This window comes from Carassius carassius, chromosome 7, assembly GCF_963082965.1.
Source record: "Carassius carassius chromosome 7, fCarCar2.1, whole genome shotgun sequence".
In the NCBI taxonomy this organism is placed as follows: Eukaryota; Metazoa; Chordata; class Actinopteri; order Cypriniformes; family Cyprinidae; genus Carassius; species Carassius carassius.
Window position 1 is genome coordinate 38,139,520 of NC_081761.1, and position 25,416 is coordinate 38,164,935.

General features: G+C 37.7%; 1 protein-coding gene across 1 annotated transcript in view; it reads right to left on the reverse strand.

The window, feature by feature from the left end:
* The window catches only part of LOC132144293 (deoxynucleoside triphosphate triphosphohydrolase SAMHD1-like), a 41,742-nt gene that overhangs the window by 12,736 nt on the left and 3,590 nt on the right, over window positions 1–25,416 (reverse strand). The window contains exons 3-9 of the mRNA XM_059555072.1: window positions 19,377–19,537; window positions 19,174–19,289; window positions 16,639–16,695; window positions 14,797–14,810; window positions 12,360–12,512; window positions 12,191–12,291; window positions 11,937–12,045 (exon numbers count right to left, since the gene is read on the reverse strand). Of these exons, the coding sequence (XP_059411055.1) occupies window positions 11,937–12,045; window positions 12,191–12,291; window positions 12,360–12,512; window positions 14,797–14,810; window positions 16,639–16,695; window positions 19,174–19,289; window positions 19,377–19,537 (711 nt within the window). The remainder of the gene's footprint in view (window positions 1–11,936; window positions 12,046–12,190; window positions 12,292–12,359; window positions 12,513–14,796; window positions 14,811–16,638; window positions 16,696–19,173; window positions 19,290–19,376; window positions 19,538–25,416) is intronic.

Genomic DNA, 25,416 nt, shown 5'->3' on the forward strand with positions numbered 1-25,416 from the left:
TGCCTTGTTCAAGGGCACCTCAGTCATGTGTGGAATGGATTCATTTATTAATTTCCTCAACCTGCAAATCATGCCTTTACTGAGACTTGAACCCACAACCTCCTGGTTACCAGAGGTGGGAAGTCCAGGGGCCAAAGATTAAAAGTCCTGCCATATTTTTGCTCCACTCATGAACTCAGCAGCTGAGGAGGAACTTCTTAAAACACTGTTTTAATGCATAAAGCCACATACTTTCACATTAAGCGTGCTTTTAGAATGTCCCAATTATTCATTTGTGAATTAATCTGGTCAAGAAGAGTAAACTTGCAGCAGCTAACATCTCTTGATTCAATAAATCAGACATAGTGAGTCAAGTTAACAATAAAAAACTGCATTATAGTAAAGGCTTTGTAAATCTGTACAGCGTTTTTAGCTTTTTAAACAGCATTCTCCGTCCTACACCAACAAGGCACACATTTCCTATCATGTAAGTCTATGAAAGACGATCGAACCAATCAGAGTAGGTATGCCCCGCCTCAATCTGCAGGCTGCAGCCGGGTGCTTCAAGTACTCCTCGCTGCAGACTGTAGCGCGGCGACGTCCGGATGTACGTCACGTATGTACGTGACGTGTGTTTACCACGCATGCGCAGTAACGTATATGTATTTACCGTAAATACACTGTCAGAAATAGGGGTACAGTAGGAGACATTTCTATCAAGGCTGATAAAAAAAAGACTATACTGAATTCTGATTTTAATTCAGCGTGTGAGTTAATATACATATAGTCAATGATTGTACCCTTTTTGAAGGGTGAATTTTTGTACTGTTAAATAAAGGTACAAAATTGTCACCACAGGTACAAAACTGGTCTCTTAAGGTACTAATCACAAGGGTACAAATTTGTACCCTATGCCAAGGGTACAAAAGCTGTACCCTTGAGGGTACAGCCCCAGTGACAAGCTATTGTACCCTTAAAGGTACAATTATGTACTTTATTTTCTGAGAGTGTACGATTGTGCGCCATACTGACTGTCATTACTGCGCATATCCAGGTTCATTCACTTCCGGATGTTCGTAAGGTATGGTGGATATGAGATATTACTTTTGTTTTCTTAAAAATTTGCTTTTAAAAATGCTTTTAATTGTAATAATGCTTTGGTCATAATCATAGAGAGTGCCATTGCAAATGTGTGCGATTTCAAACACTTATGACATGTTTTATGATATAGTATTCGAATGCTGGTCTTTCAAAGTCTTATTTCGCCTAAAATGAACCATTAAAGATGTATTAAAATAGAGCAGAAATACTTTATTAATGTAAGCAATGCCATTGATGGTTGCATGCATTGCAAAAAAAATATCATATTTGTAATCTTTTTCATTAACATTATCAAAGATTAATAGATACTGTGTATTATTCATTGTTAGTTAATGTTAATTAATACATTAACTAGTGTTTACCAATGACACCTTATTGTAAAGTGTTACCTCTTAAATTGACCTTCATATATCTTAATATGACTTTTGGGGGACATTGTCAGTGAGATGAAATTCAGAGAAGAGACTCACTTCATGTGGCTAGATTACTGTAATTATCTGTTTTTCTTTCTCTGACAGACTGTATAGCCCTCAACTGTAAAATTTTCAAATTGACAAAAACTTCAAACTTTCAGGCCATGCTTTCTCAAGCCAAGCCAACCTAAATTTTGACATGACAAAATGTATTAATTTAGTTGATGTTAATGCTGGTAAATTAAATATCTTAGGTAGTTTACAGACAAAGCAAATAAAACTTTTTTTTTTTGCTATAATATATTTAAAAATACATTTAAAATATTTCCTTGTATGGCTCTTCTGCCTTTCTCCAAAATTATTTAATATTGCTTTAGTATTTGTTATTTTATGTAAATTAGGTGTCGTGAACTGGAGTGCATTGTCTGAACAAAACAACCTGAGTTCCCGGGCGTCATGTTCTCTGACCCAGTGCCTCCGGTGCAGTGAGATATTTAAAGACTGTCCACCTGGCTGTGTGAGGAATCGCAGGAGGAGAGTCCTGTGTGGGTTTTATCCATTCAAAGAAGTTGAGGGCTACTGCTTGACTTATTGTTTTATCAGTGATGGAGGTGAATTTCAGTTTTTTCTCTTTGGAGGCACCTTGCATAAAATGGGATGCAGACACTGAAAATATACTGTATGTAGTCAACTGAACTTAAAACTACTTTATTGGCTTAAATGTTTCGCATGCAGAATTGCCAAAGCAAAAGAAAAATGTCCAAATTTATAGTTAAAAAATAGATAAACAAGAACCATAGCAAAGGAAAGATTAAAATAAGAACGGCAGTGGCTATTTACACTAAGTGCAAATGGCTATAGATTCTATTTACACTATGTTAAAATAGCAGGATTTTCTGCTATTTATATTACTTATTGCAAATAGTGGCAATTAGTTGCACCTCAGTATTGTAGTACATTATAAAACAGTATGCAATAATGACTGAGTGTAAATTATAATTTTAATTCAAATAATTAAATGGATGCCAGCATATTAGGACAATAAAGCCCTCCCTCAAAACTGTTTGATTATTTCCTTCGTTTTTATTTAAAATAAATGCTTTTCTGATGTGAAATTTGAAAAGGGAGGAAAAAAAAGGCAGATTCGGACCGATCGATTGCATCATATTGTGAACAACACACGTTTTACCATCTGCACTATTAGAGCCGACGACTGTACTTCTCTGATGTAATTTTGACTAGCTCAATAAGAAATATAAGGTGCCTTTGAAGTATAATATTACAATATACAGTGAAGTGCAACAGAATATTAATATATTGTAAGTAAGGTACTACTTACTTTAATTCCGTATAATTAATAAACTTTAATTCTGTATAATTTTACCTCAAATGAAACATGGTTAAACACGGTTGTTTTCCCCGTCTTTTTTACACCTTAATGTTCTTTAATACTTTAACATTTTATTAGAGTTTTCTTTTACGTATGCGCATCGTTTTAATGCACGCACGATGCGAAAACAACTAACGTCATCACGCAATGCAAATTACAAGAGCATGCGTGGTAAACACATATGTGACGTACATACATGACGTACGTACGTGGCGTCACCGCGCTACAGTCTCCAGCGAAGGGTGTCTCGGGTGCTTCTCAGTATTTTGGTGGCTTTTGTGTAGTGAGGGTTCTCTCTTTTTTTAAAGAACAATTGAGAAAACTTAAGTAAGCATATTCAATTATCTAAAGTGTCTGTTAGTTCAAGACTTGTTTTAGCATAGCACAAATGTTTGCTGTGAAACAGTATTGCAATTGGTTAGAAGCAAATCTATCAAAGTTGCTAAAAAAAATTGTGGTGCCAGTTTTTTTTTTCTTCCAGTTGATTTCTGTGCTTAAAGTCAGTTGTAGTTCTTGTGTTTCTCTTCAGTGATGTTGATTGTTAACAGCAGTATTCATCAGTAATGCACAATCTTCATTTAATTAGTCACTTAATTATCTCATTGACTTTAACTCTTTGAGGACTTGGGATTTGACTCAAGACTCATTTGTGACCAGAGGTGTCAAGTCCAGGGGTCAGAAAGTAAAAGTCCTGCCATATTTTTGTTCCACCCATGAAATCAGCAGCTGATTTCACCAGAGGAGGAACCAAGTCATTCCTTTCAAGTCACAAACTAGTCTCAAGTCAAATCCCAAGTCCTCAAAGAGTTAAAGTCAATGAGATAATTAAGAGACTAATTAAATGATGATTGTGCATTAGTGATGAACACCTGCCATTATTGTGTGTTACAGAGGATCAGATGCTGATGTTTTATTGGTTAAACTGATGCCACCATCATGGAGATCAGTGTTTGCTTCAGTTGGGCTCTTGACCTTTGGCTTCTTGTGTTAGGTATTTCCCTGTAGAAGTACATGTGCTGTTATAAAGCAGTGTGATCAGTGCTGTGCAGAAAACCATTACCAGCTGGTTTTACATGACAAAGTAATTGTTAGGCATCAGTCTGTTTATTTCCAAAAACAGTTTATTTCATTCACCATATGTTCAGTTTTTTTTTTTTAATAACCTACCTTGTGGAACTGCCACATGCAAATAAACTGTTGGTATAATAGTTATAATGAAATAATTTGAAATCTAATGTATGTAATGAGTATGTAATGAATATATATATATATATATATTTTAATCTTGTCCTACTAAGACGCACAGACATCATGACCCAGCATATGAATCTCAACAATGGTGACAATCAACAAAACTCTTCAAGCTGAAGTGCATGCTGGGTAACACCATAGTAAAACTCCCATCAAGGACTGTAGCATGAATAATTTTGTCACCACTGTTGAGGATCATATAATAAGTGCTCATGTCTAAAACCCTGAGCCTGTATAATTTTCCTCCAATATTTAAGAATTGCAATAATATTTGTTTAATAGGATTTTTTGTAGTTCAGAAATAGCTGTACATCATGTAAAAAACCAAAGAGAGACACACTCATGGTGTTCATTAAATGTTTTAGATAAAAAAGAGCAATTTAATTTAGCAATTCAGCAATGTGTTAATATTTACTATGTAACACAACCGCAAGTGCTTAAAAGCAAATTACTTTGTATTATTAAAAGGGTCAAGAGCCCAACTAAATCAAACAATGATCTCCATGATGGTCGCATCATTTTAAACAATAAATCATCCGATCCCCTGTAATTTTCAATAACAGCAGGTGTTTATCACTACTGCACAGCCATCATTTAATTAGTCACTTAATTATCTCACTAACTTTAACTCTTTGGGGACTTGGGATTTAACTTGAGACTCGTTTGTGACTTGAAAGGAATGACTTGGTTCCTCCTCTGGTGAAATCAGCTGCTGATTTCATGGGTGGAACAAAAATATGGCAGGACTTTTACTTTCTGACCCCTGGACTTGACACCTCTGTTTGTGACTTGGAAGTAGTGATGGCAAGATGAACCCTCATGAAGCTTTTAGCTTTTCAGTCAAGTGGTTCACAAAAGGGTTAATTTCTGTAAACTTCATTTTCTCACAATACCACCTGGTGGCCAACAAGTGTAAAACAATCAGATATATTACAGACAGAGGTGAATAGTCAAGGGGTCAGAAAGTAAAAGTCCTGCCATATTTTTGTTCCACCCATGAACTCAGCAGCTGATTCACCAGAGGAGGAACCAAGTCATTCCTTTCAAGTCACAAACTAGTCCTAAAAGAGTTAAAGTTAGTGAGATAATTAAGTGACTAATTAAATGATGATTGTGCATTAGTGATAAACACCTGCTGTTATTGAGAATCACAGAGGAACGGATGATTTATTGGTTAAAATGATGCCACCATAATGGAGATCAGTGTTTGCTTTAGTTGGGCTCTTGACCCTTTTAATAATTCAAAGTAATTTGTTTTAAACACTTGCGCTTTTGTTACTTAGTAAACATTAACACATTGCTGAATTAAAAGCTTGAAATAGCAAATTAAATTGCCCTTTTGTCTTCTAAAAAATGTAAATGAACATCATGAAGGTGTCTCTCTTTGGTTTGTTCAATGATGTTCAACTACTACTGAACTACAAAAAAGTTCTATTTAGCAAATATTTCTGTAATACTTATATTTTGGGGGAAAAAATTGCATAGGCTCAGGATTTTAGACATGAGCACTTATCATATGATCCTCAACAGTGGTGACAATAATTATTCATGCTCACTGTAAAAAGTGATTCTCTATATTTATTCAATAAAATTGTGTCAAAAATTTACAAGCAAAATTTTTTATTAAATTTAACACATTTTAATTAAGTAGAAATAATCATTCAAAATGAGTAGAATAACATGAAAAAATTAAGTAAAATTTACACAAAAATATTGATTTCATTGGACAAAAAAACCCTATGCTAAAGAATACTATGTTATGCATGCCAGGCCAGTAGTTGGCGATCATGAAACACCCTTCGAAAACATGACATGCTTGCACATGACATCAACCTTTTTACAAATTCACATTTTTGTTGCTTACATAAATATGATACAGGCATCATGTTCAAAAGGCTGTGTCTTAAGGCCCCCAAAACAGAGTTATTGAAGACACCTAAAGTTCACAAACAGAATCAAAGGGAAAATTATTGGTCACCATTATAGTGGTCAGTGTTTGCTTTAGTTGTGTTCTTGACCCTTGATGTTTTAACGTTACTTTTTGCATTGCTGTTGTAGCTCAGTTATGACATCTAGCCAAGCTAAGAAAAAAAGATGATCAGGTGGTGTTGGTTATGCTTTTATATAATCTTTGTTTTAACTGAATATCTGAACTCATTCAGAGCCTGATCTCTGAGTTACATTAACATTCATTATAGCAGCTCTGAGATTCAACAATAAAAGGCCTGGAGTTTTCAGTGTAATCAAGAGTTTAAGAATTCTGATTAAGAGAGGGAAACTATCTTTTGGCAGACAGTGACATCAAGAACCAGCGTATGAATCTCAAGAATGGTGACAAACAGCATATTCAGACGAACTGTAAGAGTCACAAAACAAGCTACTATAGAATTGTTGCTCATAATTTATTCATGCCGCAAAGCATGATGGGAGCCATAAATGAGTTTTGATTGGTGGCACCCAGAATGCAGTGTAACATGCTTTTTGATTGTCACGATTCTTGATGTCTGTGTGCCTAAATGAAAAACCTTTTTTTAACAAGGTTTTGATCAGAGGTGCTTCTAAGAATTTCTCGGATAATGCTGAAAACACCTAAACTTATATTGTACAACCACAGGACACCTATCATTGATAAGACACACCCAACTCAGAAAGCCAGATCAAATGATGATGCAAAAACAATTAACACCATCTGATCTCATTTCCTTCTTGGCTTGTCTAGCTGCTGTATCACAACTAGCAACCAAAAATAATCAGTTTAAAATTTTAAGAGTCAAGACTCCAACTAAAGCAAACACTGACCACTACAATGGTAAGCAAATTAATTATTTTCTTTTCCTTCAGTGATTCTGTTCGTGAACTATAGGTGTCTTCAATAATTTTGTTTTGGGGGCCTTACAAACTTTTGAACATGCTGCCTTTATAATATTTATGTAAGCAACAAAAATGTGAATTTGTAAAAAGGCTGATGTCATGTGCATGCATATAATGTTTCCGAAGGGTGTTTCATGATCGCCAACTACTGGCCTGGCATGCATAACAAAGTATTCTTTAGCATATTGTTTTTTTTTTGTTTGTTTGTTTTTTATCCAATGAAATCAATATTTTTGTGTACATTTTACTTAATTTTTTCATGTTATTCTACTAATTTTGAATGGTTAATTCTACTAAATTAAATGTGTTAAATTTAATTAATAATATTGCTTGTAAATATTTGACACAATTTTATTGAATAAATATAGAGAATCGCTTTTTACAGTGTACAGTGCAAGATGGGAGTTTTTACTATGGTGTTACCCAGCATGCACTTCAGCATGAAGCATTTTGTTGATTGTCACTATTGTTGAGATTCATATGCTGGGTCATGATGTCTGTGTGTCTTATTAGAACAAGGTTTCAAAAATGTATATTCATTACATACATTAGATTACAAATTAATTCCTTTCAACTATTAAAGCAACAGTTCATTTGCATGTGGCAGTCAGCAAAGTAGGTTATTTAAAAACTGAACATATGTTGAATGAAATAAAATTGTTTTGGAAAACAGGCTGATGCCTAATAATTACTTCATGAAAAGCCAGTTAGTAACAGTTTTCTGCACAGCACTGATTACACTGCTTTATAACAGCACATGTACTTTTACAGAGAAATCTCTAACACAAGAAACCAAAGGTCAAGAGCCCAACTGAAGCAAACACTGATTTCCATGATGGTGGTATCATTTTAACCAATAAAACATCATCATCTGATCCTCTGTAACAGACAATAACAGCAGGTGTTCATCACTAATGCACAATCATCATTTAATTAGTCTCTTAATTATCTCATTGACTTTTACTCTTTGAGGACTTGGGATTTGAATTGAGACAAGTTTGTGACTTGGAAGGAATGACTTGGTTTCTCCTCTGATGAAATGTTCTAGAGTGGCGCCGATACAGGATGGCTGCCTCCGTGACGTGCTCTGTAGTTGTTTTTGTGTTTTTGTTAGTTTGTCCTGTCTTTAGTTATATTCCTGCAATCAGTTTCACCAGGGACGAATTGCTGGATATTCGGCTACACACATCTCCCGATATTTCACCGGTTTTCGACTATTCTGATGTTTTGCTAGACATTCTTGTCGGCGGAGCGGCTGCGCTGATCACACGCTTCAAGAGGACGCGCAGGCGGGGAAAGCAAGCGGGAGCGCTCGTGAGACTCAGAAAACGCAGATTTCGAACGCCGTTGCCTAGCATCCATCTGGCAAATCTCCGCTCTCTTCCCAACAAAACGGACGAACTGCTTCTGCTCTCTCGGACAAATAAAGATTTCTCTCACTCTGCTGCTCTGTGTTTCACGGAAACTTGGCTGAATGACACCATACCGGACAGCGCGCTCCATCTGCCGGACTTTCAGCTGTTTAGAGCGGATCGCGACGCAGAATCAACTGGGAAATCGCGCGGCGGCGGGACATGCTTTTACATCAATGAACGGTGGTGTACAGATGTAACTGTGTTAAAGAAGACGTGCTGCTCAAATCTCGAAACGCTCTTCATTAACTGCAAGCCGTTCTATTCGCCGCGGGAGTTTCACTCGCTCATTCTGGTGAGTGTTTACATCCCTCCTCAAGCGCACGTGAGCTCAGCTTTACAGGAACTCGCTGAGCACATCACAGAGATAGAACAACAACACCCAGACTCTGTTTTAATCATTCTTGGGGACTTTAATAAAGCCAATCTCTCCCGTGAACTGCCAAAATACAGACAGCATGTTACTTGTCCCACAAGAGACAGTAATATACTGGATCACTGTTACACAACAATAAAGGATGCATTTCACTCTGTTCCACGAGCAGCTTTGGGACGTTCTGATCACCTTCTGGTTCATCTTATACCGACCTACAGGCAGAAACTAAAATCAGCTAAACCTGTATTAAGGACTGTAAAAAGATGGACTAATGAAGCAGAGCAGGATTTACAATCTTGTTTTGACCTCACTGATTGGAGTGTTTTTGAAGCTGCTGCCACCGATCTGGACGAACTCACAGAGACCGTAACAGCATATATCAGTTTCTGTGAGGATATGTGTATTCCTACCAAGACTCAACTAAATTACAACAATGACAAACCGTGGTTCACTGCAAAAATCAGACAGCTCCGTCAGGCCAAAGAAGATGCTTACAGGAAGGGGGACAATGTCTTGTATAAACAGGCTAAATACACACTGGAAAAGGAGATCAGAGTGGCAAAGAGGAATTATTCTGAAAAAATAAGGACTCAGTTCACCTCGAACGACTCAGCATCATTGTGGAAAAGTCTAAAGAAGATCACCAATTACAAGACACCACCCCCCAGCACTGTGGAGATTCAACGACTGGCAGACGATCTGAACGAGTTTTACTGCAGGTTTGAAAGAACACCCATCACCTGCCCTGAACACCTCTCCACACAACCATTCACACCAATAACAACTCCTGCAACCAACCCTGAATGCCTCTCCAAACAACCGTTCACACCATTAACAGCTCCTGCAACCCATCCTGAACACCTCTCCAATCAAGCACTCTCACCATTCACACCTCCTGCATCCCCCCTCTCCCCCACACCTGCAATACAGATCAGCGAGGATGCGGTGCGCCAGGTCTTCCGGAAGCAGAAAAGGAAAAAAGCACCAGGCCCAGATTGTGTTACACCAGCCTGTCTGAAATCATGTGCTGACCAGCTGGCCCCCATCTTCACAAAGATCTTCAACAGATCGCTGGAGCTGTGCGAAGTCCCTTCATGCTTCAAACGCCCCACCATCATCCCCATCCCCAAGAAACCCAAAATTACAGGACTAAATGACTACAGGCCTGTGGCTCTAACGTCTGTAGTCATGAAGTCATTTGAAAAACTGGTGCTGGCTCACCTGAAGGACATCACTGGACCCTTGCTGGATCCTCTTCAGTTTGCCTACAGAGCAAACAGGTCTGTGGACGATGCAGTAAACATTGGACTGCATTATGTTCTGCAACACCTAGACAGACCGGGGACCTATGTGAGGATCCTGTTTGTGGACTTCAGCTCGGCTTTTAACACGATCATGCCAAACCTCCTCATGCCCAAACTAACTCAGCTCTCCGTGCCCACCTCCGTCTGTCAGTGGATCAACAGCTTCCTGACAGACAGGCAGCAGCTAGTGAGGCTGGGAAAATACACATCCAGCACCCGTACAATCAGCACCAGAGCTCCCCAGGGCTGTGTTCTCTCCCCACTGCTCTTCTCCCTGTACACTAATGACTGCACATCTAAGGACCCCTCTGTCAAGCTCCTGAAGTTTGCAGATGACACCACACTCATCGGCCTCATTCAGGACGGTGACGAGTCTGCTTACAGGCAGGAGGTTAAAGAGCTGGCTGTCTGGTGCACTCTCAACAACCTGGAGCTTAACACGCTCAAAACAGTGGAGATGATCGTGGACTTCAGGAGAAACCCTCCTGCACTCCCCCCACTCACCATCAGGAACAGCACTGTGACTGCAGTGGAGTCATTCAGGTTCCTGGGCACCACTATCTCTCAGGACCTGAAGTGGGACATTCACATTGACTCCATAGTGAAAAAGGCCCAGCAGAGGTTGTACTTCCTTCGCCAGCTGAGGAAGTTTAACCTGCCACAGGATCTGCTGAAACAGTTCTACTCCACCATCATCGAATCCATCCTCTGCACTTCAGTAACTGTCTGGTTCAGCTCAGCTTCTAAATCTGACCTCAGAAGACTACAGAGGGTAGTCCGGACTGCTGAGCGAATCATCGGTTCAACTCTCCCATCAATTCAAGAACTGTACTTATCCAGAGTGAGCAAAAGGGCTGTTAAAATCACTCTGGACTCCTCACATCCAGCACACTCCCTCTTTGAACTGTTGCCATCTGGTCGACGCTACAGAGCACTGAGCACCAGAACGACCAGACACAGGAATAGTTTCTGCCCTCAGGCAATCCATCTTAAGAACAGCTGATACACACTGAACACACTGAACACACTACACTTTATATTTATATACACATACACTTAATTTATCTAACACACATACTTAGTATACACTTACATTTTGCACATAATATACATGTACATACATAACTGCATTTTTGTAATATACCTGCCTACAATTGTAAATTTGTATATTGTCATTCCTTATCTACTTATTTGTATTTTTTGTATTTTTATATTCTTTTATTATGTGTTTTATGTTCTGTCGCTGTCATTCTGTTGTACTGCGGAGCTTCTGTCACGAAAACAAATTCCTCGTATGTGTAAACATACCTGGCAATAAAGCTCATTCTGATTCTGATTCTCTGATTCTGAAATCAGCTGCTGAGTTCATGGGTGGAGCAAAAATATGGCAGGACTTTTACTCTTTGGTCCCTGGACTTCCCACCTCTGCCGGTTACAAGTCTGAACCATTAGGCCATGTGCTCAGAAGACATGACTGCAGCACTGTAAATGTTCATGCAATGGGAGTAGATCTACATGTAATGCTATAATCATCACTTTTCACAATGAGTTAATCTGGGCAGCTGTAAAAGTAAAATGCAGTTTGAGAGAGCTCCACATGTAATACTTGTTATATGCAAAGATTTTAGCAAATCACTGCAGTGGGTGTTTCCATTGATCTCTGATAGCAGACACACCTATTCCAACAAAGTGTTCAAATCAGATGCTAAAATCAGGGCAGAAAATAACCATTTATTTCCAAATTATGACTGCTTGCAAAGTGTAGCCAAGTTTCTTAAAAGTGGCCAGTTATAAAGTGTTTAATTGATGGTGTAAATGAACAGGTGAATTAACAGGTACCTTGTCTCTGAAGCAGACGTGTTTCCTCCTGTTCACCTCACACACTCGAGCAGATTTTAGCAGACGCTGAGAGTCAAAACCACATGGAATGCCGAGATAATAACAATCTCTACATGTAAAATAAGAGAGGAATTACACTAACACCATAACTGATAAAACATGAATACACTTACAATGGGCCACATTTATTCTTTATCTTCAGCTGTCCAATACCTGCTCAACCCATTTAAATATAATTTTAAAATACAACTAACCGAGCCAAATAGTCCCATTTGTCCACATCAATGCCGTTCACCTTATTTGCCACAATCTCATACAGGAAGGATTTGTCCTCAGCCCTGCCCTCCATTGACCACTGCAAGATGGGAAATATTTTGCACTTTAACACTGTATCCGGATAAAAGCTGAAACAGCAGCTTAAACACATTTTACCTGGCCATCCTTTTGTCCTTTCAGAATTAATTCCTTAATGAATTTGATGTCTTCCTGTAAATCCAGTCCATAGAATTTCATCTGTTCGTCCAGTTCATTATTCTCTATCATGCAGCAAAACATGCGAACAGATGCCTGCTCATGCTTCAGAAGATCAACATAAAAACTCATCAGTACAATTAACATGTACTCATAAATGACTAGAACTGCCAATCAATTAAAAAAAGTAACTAATTAATAACATATTTTTCTGCAATTAATTTTGATTAATTATATTGTCACAATTTCACACTGAATCTCCAAATCAATGTAGAGACAACATAAAGGTGCTTTTTTTCCTTTTTTTATGAGTTTAATGCCATCTTTTTACTAACTAGCCTGCTAATGAAGATACCAATAATGCTACTGATGTCTCTATTAAATTCACTTTTCTCTCAGTTTTAGTCAATTACAGTTAGTTAATTACAGCCATTCAACATAACAGTATAACTAAAAGCTATTATTTTTTGACAGTTAAAAGGCAGAGATGTGTAGTCTAAGAGCCAAAGAATAAGAGTACTGGACTAAAGATAACATATTGAGCATTTTAAACTTTTAGATCTACGGTGCACAGTATTACTCTAATATTTATATTGATTTTATTTAAAATTTGTCCGTTACATACAGATATTTAAACTCCAACACTTCTTTTCTTTTTCCAGTCACACACAGACATCAAGAACAAGAATATGAATCTCTACAATGGTGAAAATCAACAAAATTATTAATGTTGCAATGCATGAAAGACTCCCGTAATGCACTGCAGCGTGAATAATTATGTTCACCACTCTTGAGGATTATATGATAAATTTTCATGGTTAAATGCCTAATCCTAAATAGCTTTCTTTTTTCTTAATACTGTAACATTATGTTGGCATTTGCTTAAGAAAGTTTCTCTGTTTTTATCAAATGCTTTGAGCAATCAAAGATATTTAAATCAAGTACATATACTCGACTAATGCAGAAGTTAAAGCTGTATCAGTTAACTTTTGAAAAATTTATTTTTTACATATTTGTTAAACCTGTCATTATGTCCCGACAGTAGAACATGAGACTCCTCTGGCTCCTCTCAGTGGTCCTATTGACATTTGCAGAAATACACAGCTCCCGGTAAGAAACAACCATTCAGAGCTGTGGCCCGAAACTTTTTTTTTTGTGTTCAAAATGTACAAAATGTATATAGTAATGTATGTGTACACCATGAATCCATTTTCCAAACCATGTTTTTAGCCTGTCCTGAATCACTAGGGTACACCTTCAATAAGTGTTTATATTCTGACTATTTTAGATTGCTTCGGGTAGGTACCGCGGCAGAGTAACCCAGTACCTTAGCAGCTGAGTTCATGAGTGGAGGAAAAATATGGCAGGACTTTTACTCTTTGGCCCCTGGACTATCCACCTCTGTTAATAGGCTTTGAAAAATATAACTTTTAAGTCAACTTAAAATAATCTTCACATAAACTATAATATACCATAAACATATCGTATATGAATGGACTATAAAATGTATATAGTTTAATTTTTTTCAAGCTACAAAAGCTTGTCAGCGATTAAAGCAGTTGAGTGATTTCTCTTTTACTTTGTTCTTTGATTTTCATCAATGACAGACTGAATCAGGTTTCACTTTAAAAGCAACGATGTCACTTTGAAAGCAGATGCACGTGACAAGGCTCTGACCCACATATACCTTTCTCCCAACTCTTCACGATCATTTTGGGCTTTTTAACTCATTTAAGACTGTTTATGAACTGCACATTTTGACATAATTGTGTCTGTGTGTTTTTGTATGTTGAAGCACTACTGACAGTCTGTCTGAAGAGGGTTTCTGTGCACGTGCTTGTGCTGGATGCCTGTGTTCACAGAGAGCTGCTTCACAAACAGAGCGCCAGTCCTGAATTAACTTCTCTTTTGTGTTTTATTGTACTTAATAGCATGTTCACATAATCTAAAAGAAAAAATATGATGCTGCAATATTTTCTTTAATTTAATTAATGCGTTAAACTGAAAAAAATTAATTGCAAAATTAACATTTTAATTCTGCCAGCCTTATTAATTAAATAACCTTGCTTTGTAGTTTATATTCTTTTTTATTATTATTTGTCAATGCTCTCTGAAAAAGCAATTTTTAAGGTTGATGTTCAGAGCATGTAAGTCAAAAAATTTGTGACAGTTTTGCATTACTGCATTTACTGCTTCCAGTTTGCACTTTGTACTACAATAATTGCAGTCACAGTCATTTTTCTTTCTATTACAGTAAAGAAAAAACAGATTCATGTTTTATGAAATTACATTTTTGACTTAATACTTTATGTAGCTCACTCTCTTTGAAATAGCCTGCCATGTATATTATCATATATTTGTATCTGTACAGAAGAGTTATGATGCTTACCTCCCAAGGCTCACCTGAAAAATGAAAAGAAATTTTAGATATCATGTAAGGCAGTTTTAACAATGTACATATATACACCGACTCAGATCTGACTTAGATCTTGAGACATTTAAAGTGTTTTATCTACAGTTCATCTAAGGCTGTGGCTGAAGAACTTTTTTCCAGTGCTTGTTCACAGCAGATGTTTGAATTTCATGATGTTTCATCATACATACCTTTCAAAAACATTCTACTAACATTAAGGAAACTGGATTTTTTTTTATGTTTTTGGAATGATGCAAATCAAGGTTCCTAGAATGTTGATTTTTATGTCAAAATTAAGTAGAAAGAACATATGAGGGACATCATACCTTTTAAAAACCTTCCTCCCACTGTGCAAAGTTACGTCCAGTGGACGTCTTTTTATGTCTTTGCAGACGTTGAAAGGACGTCCACTGAGGAGACAGAATGAAAGTTTTTATGACGTCTTTTTTTGACGTCTTCTGTACGTCCGATTTAGACGTTCAGAGAACCTCCTTACAAGGTTCAAAACTAGTTCAAAAGTGGTCAGAGGAAATATTTTCAACATTTAAGGTTCATTTAGGCATAATTTATACTGTTTCTGGACCAAATCAACACTCTCCGGATGCATTAGATTTAGACTCATGTTATTTCAATGTAATTTCCAGACACTGTGTTTGTCCTAAAATCAAGAAAGTAAAACAATTTTCATGAAATAATGAAATAACTGATGATTGAGCATGTGGTGAAATCATCTGCAAATCAAAGACATTAAATCTCTGAAGATCTCAGCAGAGGAAGATCAAACATCACAAACAGCTTCACCAGGTTCACTCATTAGATTGACTTTATTTCTGTCAGACATCTAGAGAAGCTCTTATTGAGAATTAACAGAGGTTTAAATGTTGATATTTGATTCATTTGAAGTCACCATTGTGGTGGACAGTGTTTGGTTTAGTTGGGATCTTGGTCCTCATTCTTCTTGTGTTAGTTTGTCTTTGGTTGTTGTAACTGTGTTTTATGATGGAAAGATGGAAAAAATGCATGTGTTCAAAATATTTTGAGTAAAAATTTGTCACTATTAAGAGCAAGATGTTAATCTTTGCCACAATGAGAGTGTTTTATAACACACAATTACAACATCCAGAGACAACCCACCTAGAAATTGTGCATGTTCTGGGAATGTTTTCAGAGGAAAGTTTTATTTTACTTTTCAGAGTGTTCTGTTAAAAGGTAGGATAACATTCTCTAAAAACTTTGTAAAAATGTCTCTTGATAACATTGTTAGAACATTATCCTGATTTGGTCCAGAAACAGTATAAATTATGTCTAAATGAACCTTAAATGATGTTGAAATATTTCCACTGACCACTTTTGAACTAGTTTTTAACCTTGTAAGGAGGTTCTGTGAACGTCTAAATGGGACGTACAGAAGACGTCAAAAAAAGACGTCATAAAAACTTTCATTCTGGCTCCTCAGTGAACGTCTTTACAACGTCAGCAAAGACATAAAAAGACATCTATTAGACGTAACTTTGCCCAGTGGGCTCTATAATGTCAAGAAAACTGGACATTTTTTTATGTTCCCTGAACCAACACTCAATATTTGGAGAACAATTTCATAACAAAATTAGCTGGGGACTCATTTACACATTTGCCAGTCTCCACACACAAACACACACACACACACACACACACACACACACACAAACACAAATGACTACACTGATTGAATAAAGACAACAATGCTTATTAACAATGGCAAAATATTTAGTTTGCTCTCAGATTTATTGCTTAAATGCCAAGCTGAAATCACTGAAGTGAGAAAACTCAGACACTCACCAGGCAGGACTTCAGGGATGAACATGCCATCAAACAAATGAGAGAACGGACCATGACCTGAAAGGACAAAGTAACGTGTTTATTATACATAATTGTTGTTTTTATAAGTTCAGTTATGAATCTCATTCTTCTAAAACATATTAAAACCTTAAAAGAGAACCATAAGAAAAAAAATAAAGAAAATAAGAGTTGACTGGGCAAATTGTTACCCCACTATCCATATGTTAACTCTGGGGGGGGGGGGGGGCTGTTTAATCATTAGTCATTATAGATAGTGGTCTTAAATGGTCTAACCATATCAACTTCGTATCTAAGAGGTCAGCTAAAATGTTGGGTATATTGAGGAGGGTTTGTCCTTTAGTTCATTCTTCAGCTTTTTTAACCTTATATTATAGCTTTTTGTTTACCATTCATTAATTATTGCAATATTGTCTGGGCAGCTACCTATCTGAAGAAATTAATAATCATACAGAAGAAATATCTTAGATTTATTTCTCATTCAAATAGATATGCACCCCTTTACAATAAATTCAAAGTTCTCCCTATTGATAAGGTAAATATTTATCAAACATGTTTATTTATGCATAAGTTTATATATAGGAAACAATATCTACTAGACTCCTTTCAGAGTTTGTTTATCCCTATCTCACATGTACACTCATTTCAAACTAGACATAGCAATAATACTTTTGTCTTACCTTACACACGATCTACAAGACATCAATTTAATATTTATTTTAGAGGTCCTAAGCTCTGGAGTGATTTAAGCCCATCGTTGCGATCAATGTCCTCTTATTCTGCTTTCAAAAAGCATTTGAAGAAACTACTATTGCTAGCCTGACGCCTTTATGTAGTCCTTTCTAGGTATTGCTTGCTCTTTTTGCATTTTCATCTAGATTGATCATCTTTTATGTTAGTGAACTGTTGTTTTGTATTGTTTTTTGTTGTTGTTTTTTTCTGTTTATGCTCTTGTTTTGTTTCGTTTGTCTTTTGTTTTTTTTTGTTTTTTTTTTGAGAGTTTAGTCTGCATGTCTCATGAGTTAATATGAGCAGGAGCGGAACTCTGTACAAGCCTACACAGCAGAATCCCCAGTGTCAATTTAACACTCTGAGTGTGGACTCATATAAACACTGAAGCAGTGTTAAAATTAACACTGAAGCAGAGTTGAAGTTAATGAGATAATTAAGCAGTTAATTGAGTTATGATTGACCATTATTGAAGACACCTGATGTTAACAAGCAGACTCACCAAACGAGAAAATCACAATTTGTGTGTCACCATTATAGTGGTCAGTGTTTGCTTTAGTTGGGATCTTGAACCTTCAGTTATTTACTTTAGACTTTGTGAGGCTGTGGTAACTGAATTATAACATACAGACCAGAGCAAAGGCAATCATGTGTGCTATTGATTGTGGTTTGGACTAATTGCCATGGAATGACCTGAATGCGTGAGTTCAGTCTTTTGTTAATGTATATATAAATTAAGTGAAAAAAAAAGATAGCAATCCAGCGTTTTTGGCACAATATGACATGTTTTTAAAAGTTAGTTCTACATAAAGAAAATAATTCTTTAGTTTAGAAACACATACATCAAGTATCAGCGTAAGCATCACAACAATGGTGACCATCAAAAAAGCATGTTGTAGCCAATAAAAACACATCCATGGCTCCCATTATGCAATGTGGCATGAATAAATTATGAGCTGAACTGTCTTTTTAACTTTTTATTCTAACAATATTTTATTTTTGCTGTTTTTATGTGAATTTTTTGTATCTAGTTTTGTGATGTTCAGAGTAGATCTGTTTAACTGGATATGCTGTTTGTCACCGTTGTTGAGATTCATACGCTGATTCTTGTTATCTGTGTGTGCCTAAAATTAACACTCTTTAATTAAAAAAAAAAGAAAAAATCAGAATCACTTGTAAGAGATGGCTACAAAATGATTAGAAAATGCAGACGCTTTCATTGTGGAATCAAAGCTGTTACAATCAATAATGGAGAAGTATTTAGAGAAAACACTGTAAATGAGTTCAGCAACTCAGGTCAAACAACGATTACATTCAAACATAATCATCACCACCCGACTTTTGCTCTTGACTTGCAAAACAAATTTTAAAAGTAAAAAGCCACAAGCCAAGATCACAACTAAAGCAAACACTGACCACTATAATGGTGACACACAAATTGTGATTTTCTCGTTTGGTGAGTCCGCTTGTTAACATCAGGTGTCTTCAATTATGCTCAATCTTAACTCAATTAACTTCTTAATTATCTCATTAACTTCAACTCTGCTTCAGTGTTACTTTTAACACTGCTTCAGTGTTTATATGAGTCCACACTCAGAGTGTTAAATTAACACTGGGGATTTTGCTGTGTAGAGTGGCTTCGTTCCCTCCTTGCATAGTTTTGTACTTGTACTAAACGTGCTAAACAAATAAACTAAACTAAACAAATAGTAATTGAATACACGCCAGTTTGCTTTTAACAATTTCTCTAAAGATGTTCTATGTAAATCATGAATGTTTGGTACTCACCCATGTCATGGCACAGGGCAGCGATCTGAACACACAGGAAATCCTTTTTGTTGATGTTGAGTTCTGGCTGATTCTCATGCAGTGTCTTGAGAAGGCATCCTGCTAAATGTGCCACACTAACACACACAAAAACAAACAGTGTTAGTGTATTTCAAGGAAAATAAATGCAAAGGTCCAGTCCCAAAAAAGAGGGAAAAATGTACCCAAGTGAGTGTTCGAAGCGAGTGTGTGTGGCGCCCGGATACACTAGATGTTTCGTTCCCAGTTGTTTGATGTATCGAAGTCTCTGAAACTGAGGAGTATCAATCATTTTCACCAGCAACGGGTGCAGCTCAATGTTACCATGAATGGGGTCATTGAAGATCTGCAGGACAGAAAAACAGTTTATAGAAACTGACCTAGAGAAAACTGTCAGAAGGATATAATCTGAAGTTACTTTGAAAAAATAATTACACATTTAAATGTGACATTCATTATGGGCTTGTGTGAAGTTCTTAGTTTAATTATAGCCTAAATTGTTAAAGAATAATTTTAATTGCTATTTAAAATATCCATCTTGAAACAAGATGTTAAAATGTAAAAGACTACAATTGTTTGAGCATGTCACCATTGTTGAGATTCACACACTGATTCCTGATCTCTGTTTTTCCACTTATATCTTCTTTAAAAATAATTGTTTTGATTTGAATCAAGCCTAAATGTGTCATGGGTCTGAGTTGGCTAGAACTATATTGTAGACAGATTAAAAATTAATACTAATAAACATGCTGCTAAAATTAAAACCAATAAATGCAAAGCAGTGTAGTATTTAAATAATTTCAGCAGAATGCAGATCCTCATTTTATGTCAGACTGTGGCGACAGCAGGCCGGACTTATTGAGGGGGAAGAGGGGGAAGAGGGGGAAGTCGTGGCCTAATGGTTAGAGAGTCGGACTCCCAATCGAAAGGTTGTGAGTTCGAGTCCTGGTCCGGCAGGAATTGTGGGTGGGGGGGAGTGCATGTACAGTTCTCTCTCCACCCTCAATACCACGACTTAGGTGCCCTTGAGCAAGGCATCGAACCCCCAACTGCTCCCCGGGCGCCGCAGCATAAATGGCTGCCCACTGCTCCGGGTGTGTGCTCACAGTGTGTGTGTGTGTTCACTGCTCTGTGTGTGTGCATTTCGGATGGGTTAATGGCAGAGCACAAATTCTGAGTATGGGTCACCATACTTGGCTGAATGTCACTTCACTTATTGCTCACATAATGTATCTATAATAACAGGAAAACATATAGATCTCATGACAAAAAAATGTTTTAACAACATAATTATATTGTTTTTACAACATAACATCTCGTTATTACGAGAAAAAATTTTGTTTTAATGAGAAACAGCTCGTTATTATGAGAAAATGTTGTTTTAACAAGCATACATCTCATTATTACGAGAAAATATGTTTTTTAACGAGAAAAGATTACGTTAAAATGACGACATATCTCGTTATTATGACAGAAGTGAGTGGAAAAAACAATATGTGTGTGGCAGCAATGCGTGACCGTAGATTAGTATTCTGATGTGTCTCAGTCTGTAGAATCATTGAGTTGCCATAAAAAAGTGAAATAAAAGCAACTAATATCATGGGTCAGACTATTGCAAATCAGATAATCAGGTTGCTTTTTGATGATATTTTAATCATCAGCAAGCAACCAGCATCATCTACTCACGAAAACAAACCGAACAGCCAGAGAAAAACATTTAAAACTCAAGTGTAAAATACCTTTTAACAGAACATTCTTGGAACTAAAATAGAACTTGCCGGTGAAAACGTTCCCAGAACATGTAATGTTCTCTGAACATTCTTAGAACATTAACATTCCTATCTGTCAGCTCACAGTCTTTACAAATATATAAATAAATTAATAAACAAATTAATATTTAAATAATTAATTAACAAACAAACAAATAAATAAAAAATTGGACAGAGACTTGGACTATGAAGTTTAGTTACAGATAGTAAAGCTTGGGTTTACATATTATAGGGATGTACATTTATATGGAATATATTTTCTCAAAGGGGTCATGTAAGGATGAAAGAACCTGAGATACTTTGATCTCCTGAGAAACAGACAATACAAACATACACAGGCATCTTCGAGACACCCCACAGAGTGGAGGAGCAGGAGACCTCCTTCCCTTCTGGCCATTTGTTTCATTTTAAATCCTGTCACCCATTCTTCCTTCCTTCTACTCAATCTGTTCAAAACGATTACATGAAAATGCCAATGCAAGTGAACTAACACTCATGTCTAGTATCATTTGAAATGTTTTAGGGGCGACTGGTACAATGGTCCCAATCTTAAAAAAATGTAGACTAAAAGATAATACAGATCCTAAGAGATAAGGTATATTATGCTGTAATGGGAGTGCCCTTTTCAGGGTCCTCCATGTAAATTATCTTCTTTTCCTTTGAGGTGTAAACTATCCCGGTCTCGGACCTTGGTCCGATGAATTGAAGATCCAAGATGGCGCCGCACATGGCTGCTTCAGTGCTTGGCTCTCCAGTGTTTGTACTGTTTTTGTTCGTTTTTCCTGTTTTTTGTTTAACAAACACGATCAGTTTCACCAGGGATGAACTGCTGAACATTCGGCAGAACACACCACATGATATTTTTCCGGATTTCTATTATACAGACGTTTTACTGAACATTGTTATCGGAGGAGCGGCGCTGATCAAGCGCTTCAGGACGCGCAGACGGGGAAAGCGAGCGGGAGCGCTCGTCAGACTCAGGAAGCGCGGATTTCGAACGCCGTTGCCTAGCATCCATCTCGCAAATCTCCGCTCTCTACCCAACAAAACGGACGAACTCCTTCTGCTCTCTCGGACAAATAAGGATTTCTCTCACTCTGCTGCTCTGTGTTTCACGGAAACCTGGCTGAATGACGCCATACCGGACAGCGCACTCCATCTGCCGGGCTTTCAGCTGTTCAGAGCGGACCGCGAAGCAGAATCAACGGGGAAATCGCGCGGCGGCGGGACATGCTTTTACATCAATGAACGGTGGTGTACAGATGTAACTGTATTAAAGAAGATGTGCTGTCCTGATCTAGAAACGCAGTTTATCAACTGCAAGCCGTTCTATTCGCCGCGGGAGTTTCACTCGTTCATTCTGGTTAGTGTTTACATCCCTCCTCAAGCGCAAGTAAGTCTGGCTTTACAGAAACTCGCTGATCAGATCACAGACACAGAACAACAACACCCGGACTCTGTTTTAATCATTCTTGGGGACTTTAATAAAGCCAATCTCTCCCGTGAACTGCCAAAATACAGACAGCATGTTACCTGTCCCACCAGAGACAGTAATATACTGGATCAATGTTACACCACAATAAAGGATGCATATCACTCTGTTCCACGAGCAGCTTTGGGACGTTCTGATCACTGTCTGGTTCATCTTATACCGACCTACAAGCAGAAACTTAAATCTGCTAAACCTGTAGTAAAGACTGTGAAGAGATGGACCAGCGAAACAGAGCAGGATTTACAATCTTGTTTTGACATCACAGACTGGAGCGTTTTTGAAGCTGCTACCACTGATCTGGACGAACTCACAGAGACCGTAACATCCTATATTAGTTTCTGTGAGGATATATGCATTCCTACCAGGACTTATTTAACATTCAACAATGATAAGCCATGGTTTACAGTAAAACTCAGACACCTTCGTCAGGCCAAAGAGGATGCCTACAGAAATGGGGACAGGGTCTTGTACAATCAGGCCAGGAACACACTGAACAAAGAGATTAGAGCGGCTAAAAAGACCTACGCTAAAAAGTTGGAAGACCAGTTTACTTCCAACGACTCTACTTCAGTTTGGAGAGGACTGAGAGCCATCACAAACTACAAGACACCATCCCCTTGCACTGAGGCTAATCAACGACTTGCTAACGACCTGAATGAGTTTTATTATAGATTTGAAACCCCCAACACCCACTCTGACCATCTCCCTACACAACCATTAACACCTCCTGCAATCCCCCTCTCCATACCTCCTGCTCTTCAAATCTGTGAAGATGATGTGCGCCAGGTCTTCAAGAAAAACAAAAGAAGAAAAGCACCAGGCCCAGATGGCGTTACACCAGCCTGTCTGAAAACCTGTGCTGACCAGCTGGCCCCCATCTTTTCACAGATCTTCGACAGATCTCTGGAGTTGTGTGAAGTGCCTTCCTGCTTCAAACGCTCAACCATAATCCCCATTCCAAAGAAACCCAAGATAACAGGACTTAACGACTACAGACCTGTGGCTCTAACATCTGTCGTCATGAAGTCGTTTGAAAAACTGGTTCTGGCTTATCTGAAGGACATCACTGGACCCTTACTGGACCCCCTGCAGTTTGCTTACCGAGCAAACAGGTCCGTGGATGATGCAATCAACATGGCATTGCACTTCATCCTGCAACATCTGGACAAAACAGGGACTTATGTGAGGATCCTGTTTGTGGACTTTAGTTCGGCTTTCAACACCATCATCCCAACAACCCTCCAGACCAAACTGACCCAGCTCTCTGTTCCTAGCTCTATCTGTCAGTGGATCACCAGCTTTCTGACAGATAGGCAACAGTTAGTGAGACTGGGGAAATTCATGTCAAACAGCTGCTCCACCAACACTGGTGCCCCTCAGGGATGTGTTCTCTCCCCTCTGCTCTTCTCCCTGTACACCAACGACTGCACCTCTAAAGACCCCTCTGTCAAGCTCCTGAAGTTTGCAGACGACACTACAGTCATCGGCCTCATCCAGGACGGTGACGAGTCTGCTTACAGACAGGAGGTTGAGCAGCTGGCTGTCTGGTGCAGTCTTAACAACCTGGAGCTGAACACGCTCAAAACAGTGGAGATGACTGTGGACTTTAGGAGAAACCCCCCTGCACTTTCCCCACTCACCATCATGAACAGCACTGTGACTTCAGTGGAGTCATTCAGATTCCTGGGAACCACCATCTCTCAGGACCTGAAGTGGGACAATCACATTGGCTCCATTGTGAAAAAAGCCCAACAAAGGTTGTACTTCCTTCGCCAGCTGAGGAAGTTTAACCTGCCACAGGAGCTGCTGAAACAGTTCTACTCAGCCGTCATTGAGTCAGTCCTGTGTACTTCAATTACTGTCTGGTTTGGTTCAGCAACAAAATCAGATATCAGAAGACTACAGAGAACTGTTCGGACTGCTGAAAGGATTATTGGTGCTCCCCTGCCCACCCTCCAAGAACTGTACACATCCAGAGTGAGGAAAAGGACTCAGAAAATCACTCTGGATCCCTCACATCCAAGTCACCCCATCTTTGAACTTTTGCCATCTGGCCGGCGCCTCAGAGCCGCAAATACAAGAACAGCAAGGCACAAGAATAGTTTCTTCCCCCAGGCAATCTACCTCATGAACAGTTAAATGTTTCCCACTTAAACTTATGCAAAAATGTGCAATATCCTTATTTATTTTTTACCCCTCCATCCTAGAACATTCCTGCATCTCACTCAATCCTATTCCATTATCATTTATAGCACAATTGTTTATACACTTATTTATTTGCCAATTTGTAAATATCCTGTAATTATTTTTTTTTTTTTTTTTTTTTTTTTGTCTGTGTGTTGTTGTCTCTGTTTACTGGAAGCTTATGTCACTAAAACAAATTCCTTGTATGCGCAAGCATACTTGGCAATAAAGCTCTTTCTGATTCTGGTTAAGGCAAATAACAACTGTTTGTTCAAGCCTCATTTGGGGGATGTTTTATCTTGGTTTTGCATTTAAAGGATTGCAGTAAAAGGATCAGGGCGATTCTGTAGCCAGAAAGCCCGTAGTGTGTTGAGTGTCTCTTCACTTCATACTATGTATTTTCTAAGGTCAGGTATGCATATCTTACTTTTAGATTCATCTTTGAGAATTTGATGTTTTATATTGATATGATTTGATATGTTTGAATTGGGTATGTGATTGGCAGAATACATATTTACCTGAGTAATAATAAATTGTTACATTTGATTTTATTCTGTTTTACTCTATAATTATTGACTCGTATTGTACGTTGAATACTTGTTAGTTACCAGAGCACCTGAAAGAATTAGTTAATATGAAATAAAGAGTTTAACTAAAATAATCAAATGTCAGAATACTAATTAGAAACCAATTTGTATTCCAACATAAATTGGAGATAATAATAAAATGTAGTCAGATTAGATACTAAAATGAGTAAGATATGAGTTTAACTTAAATTGA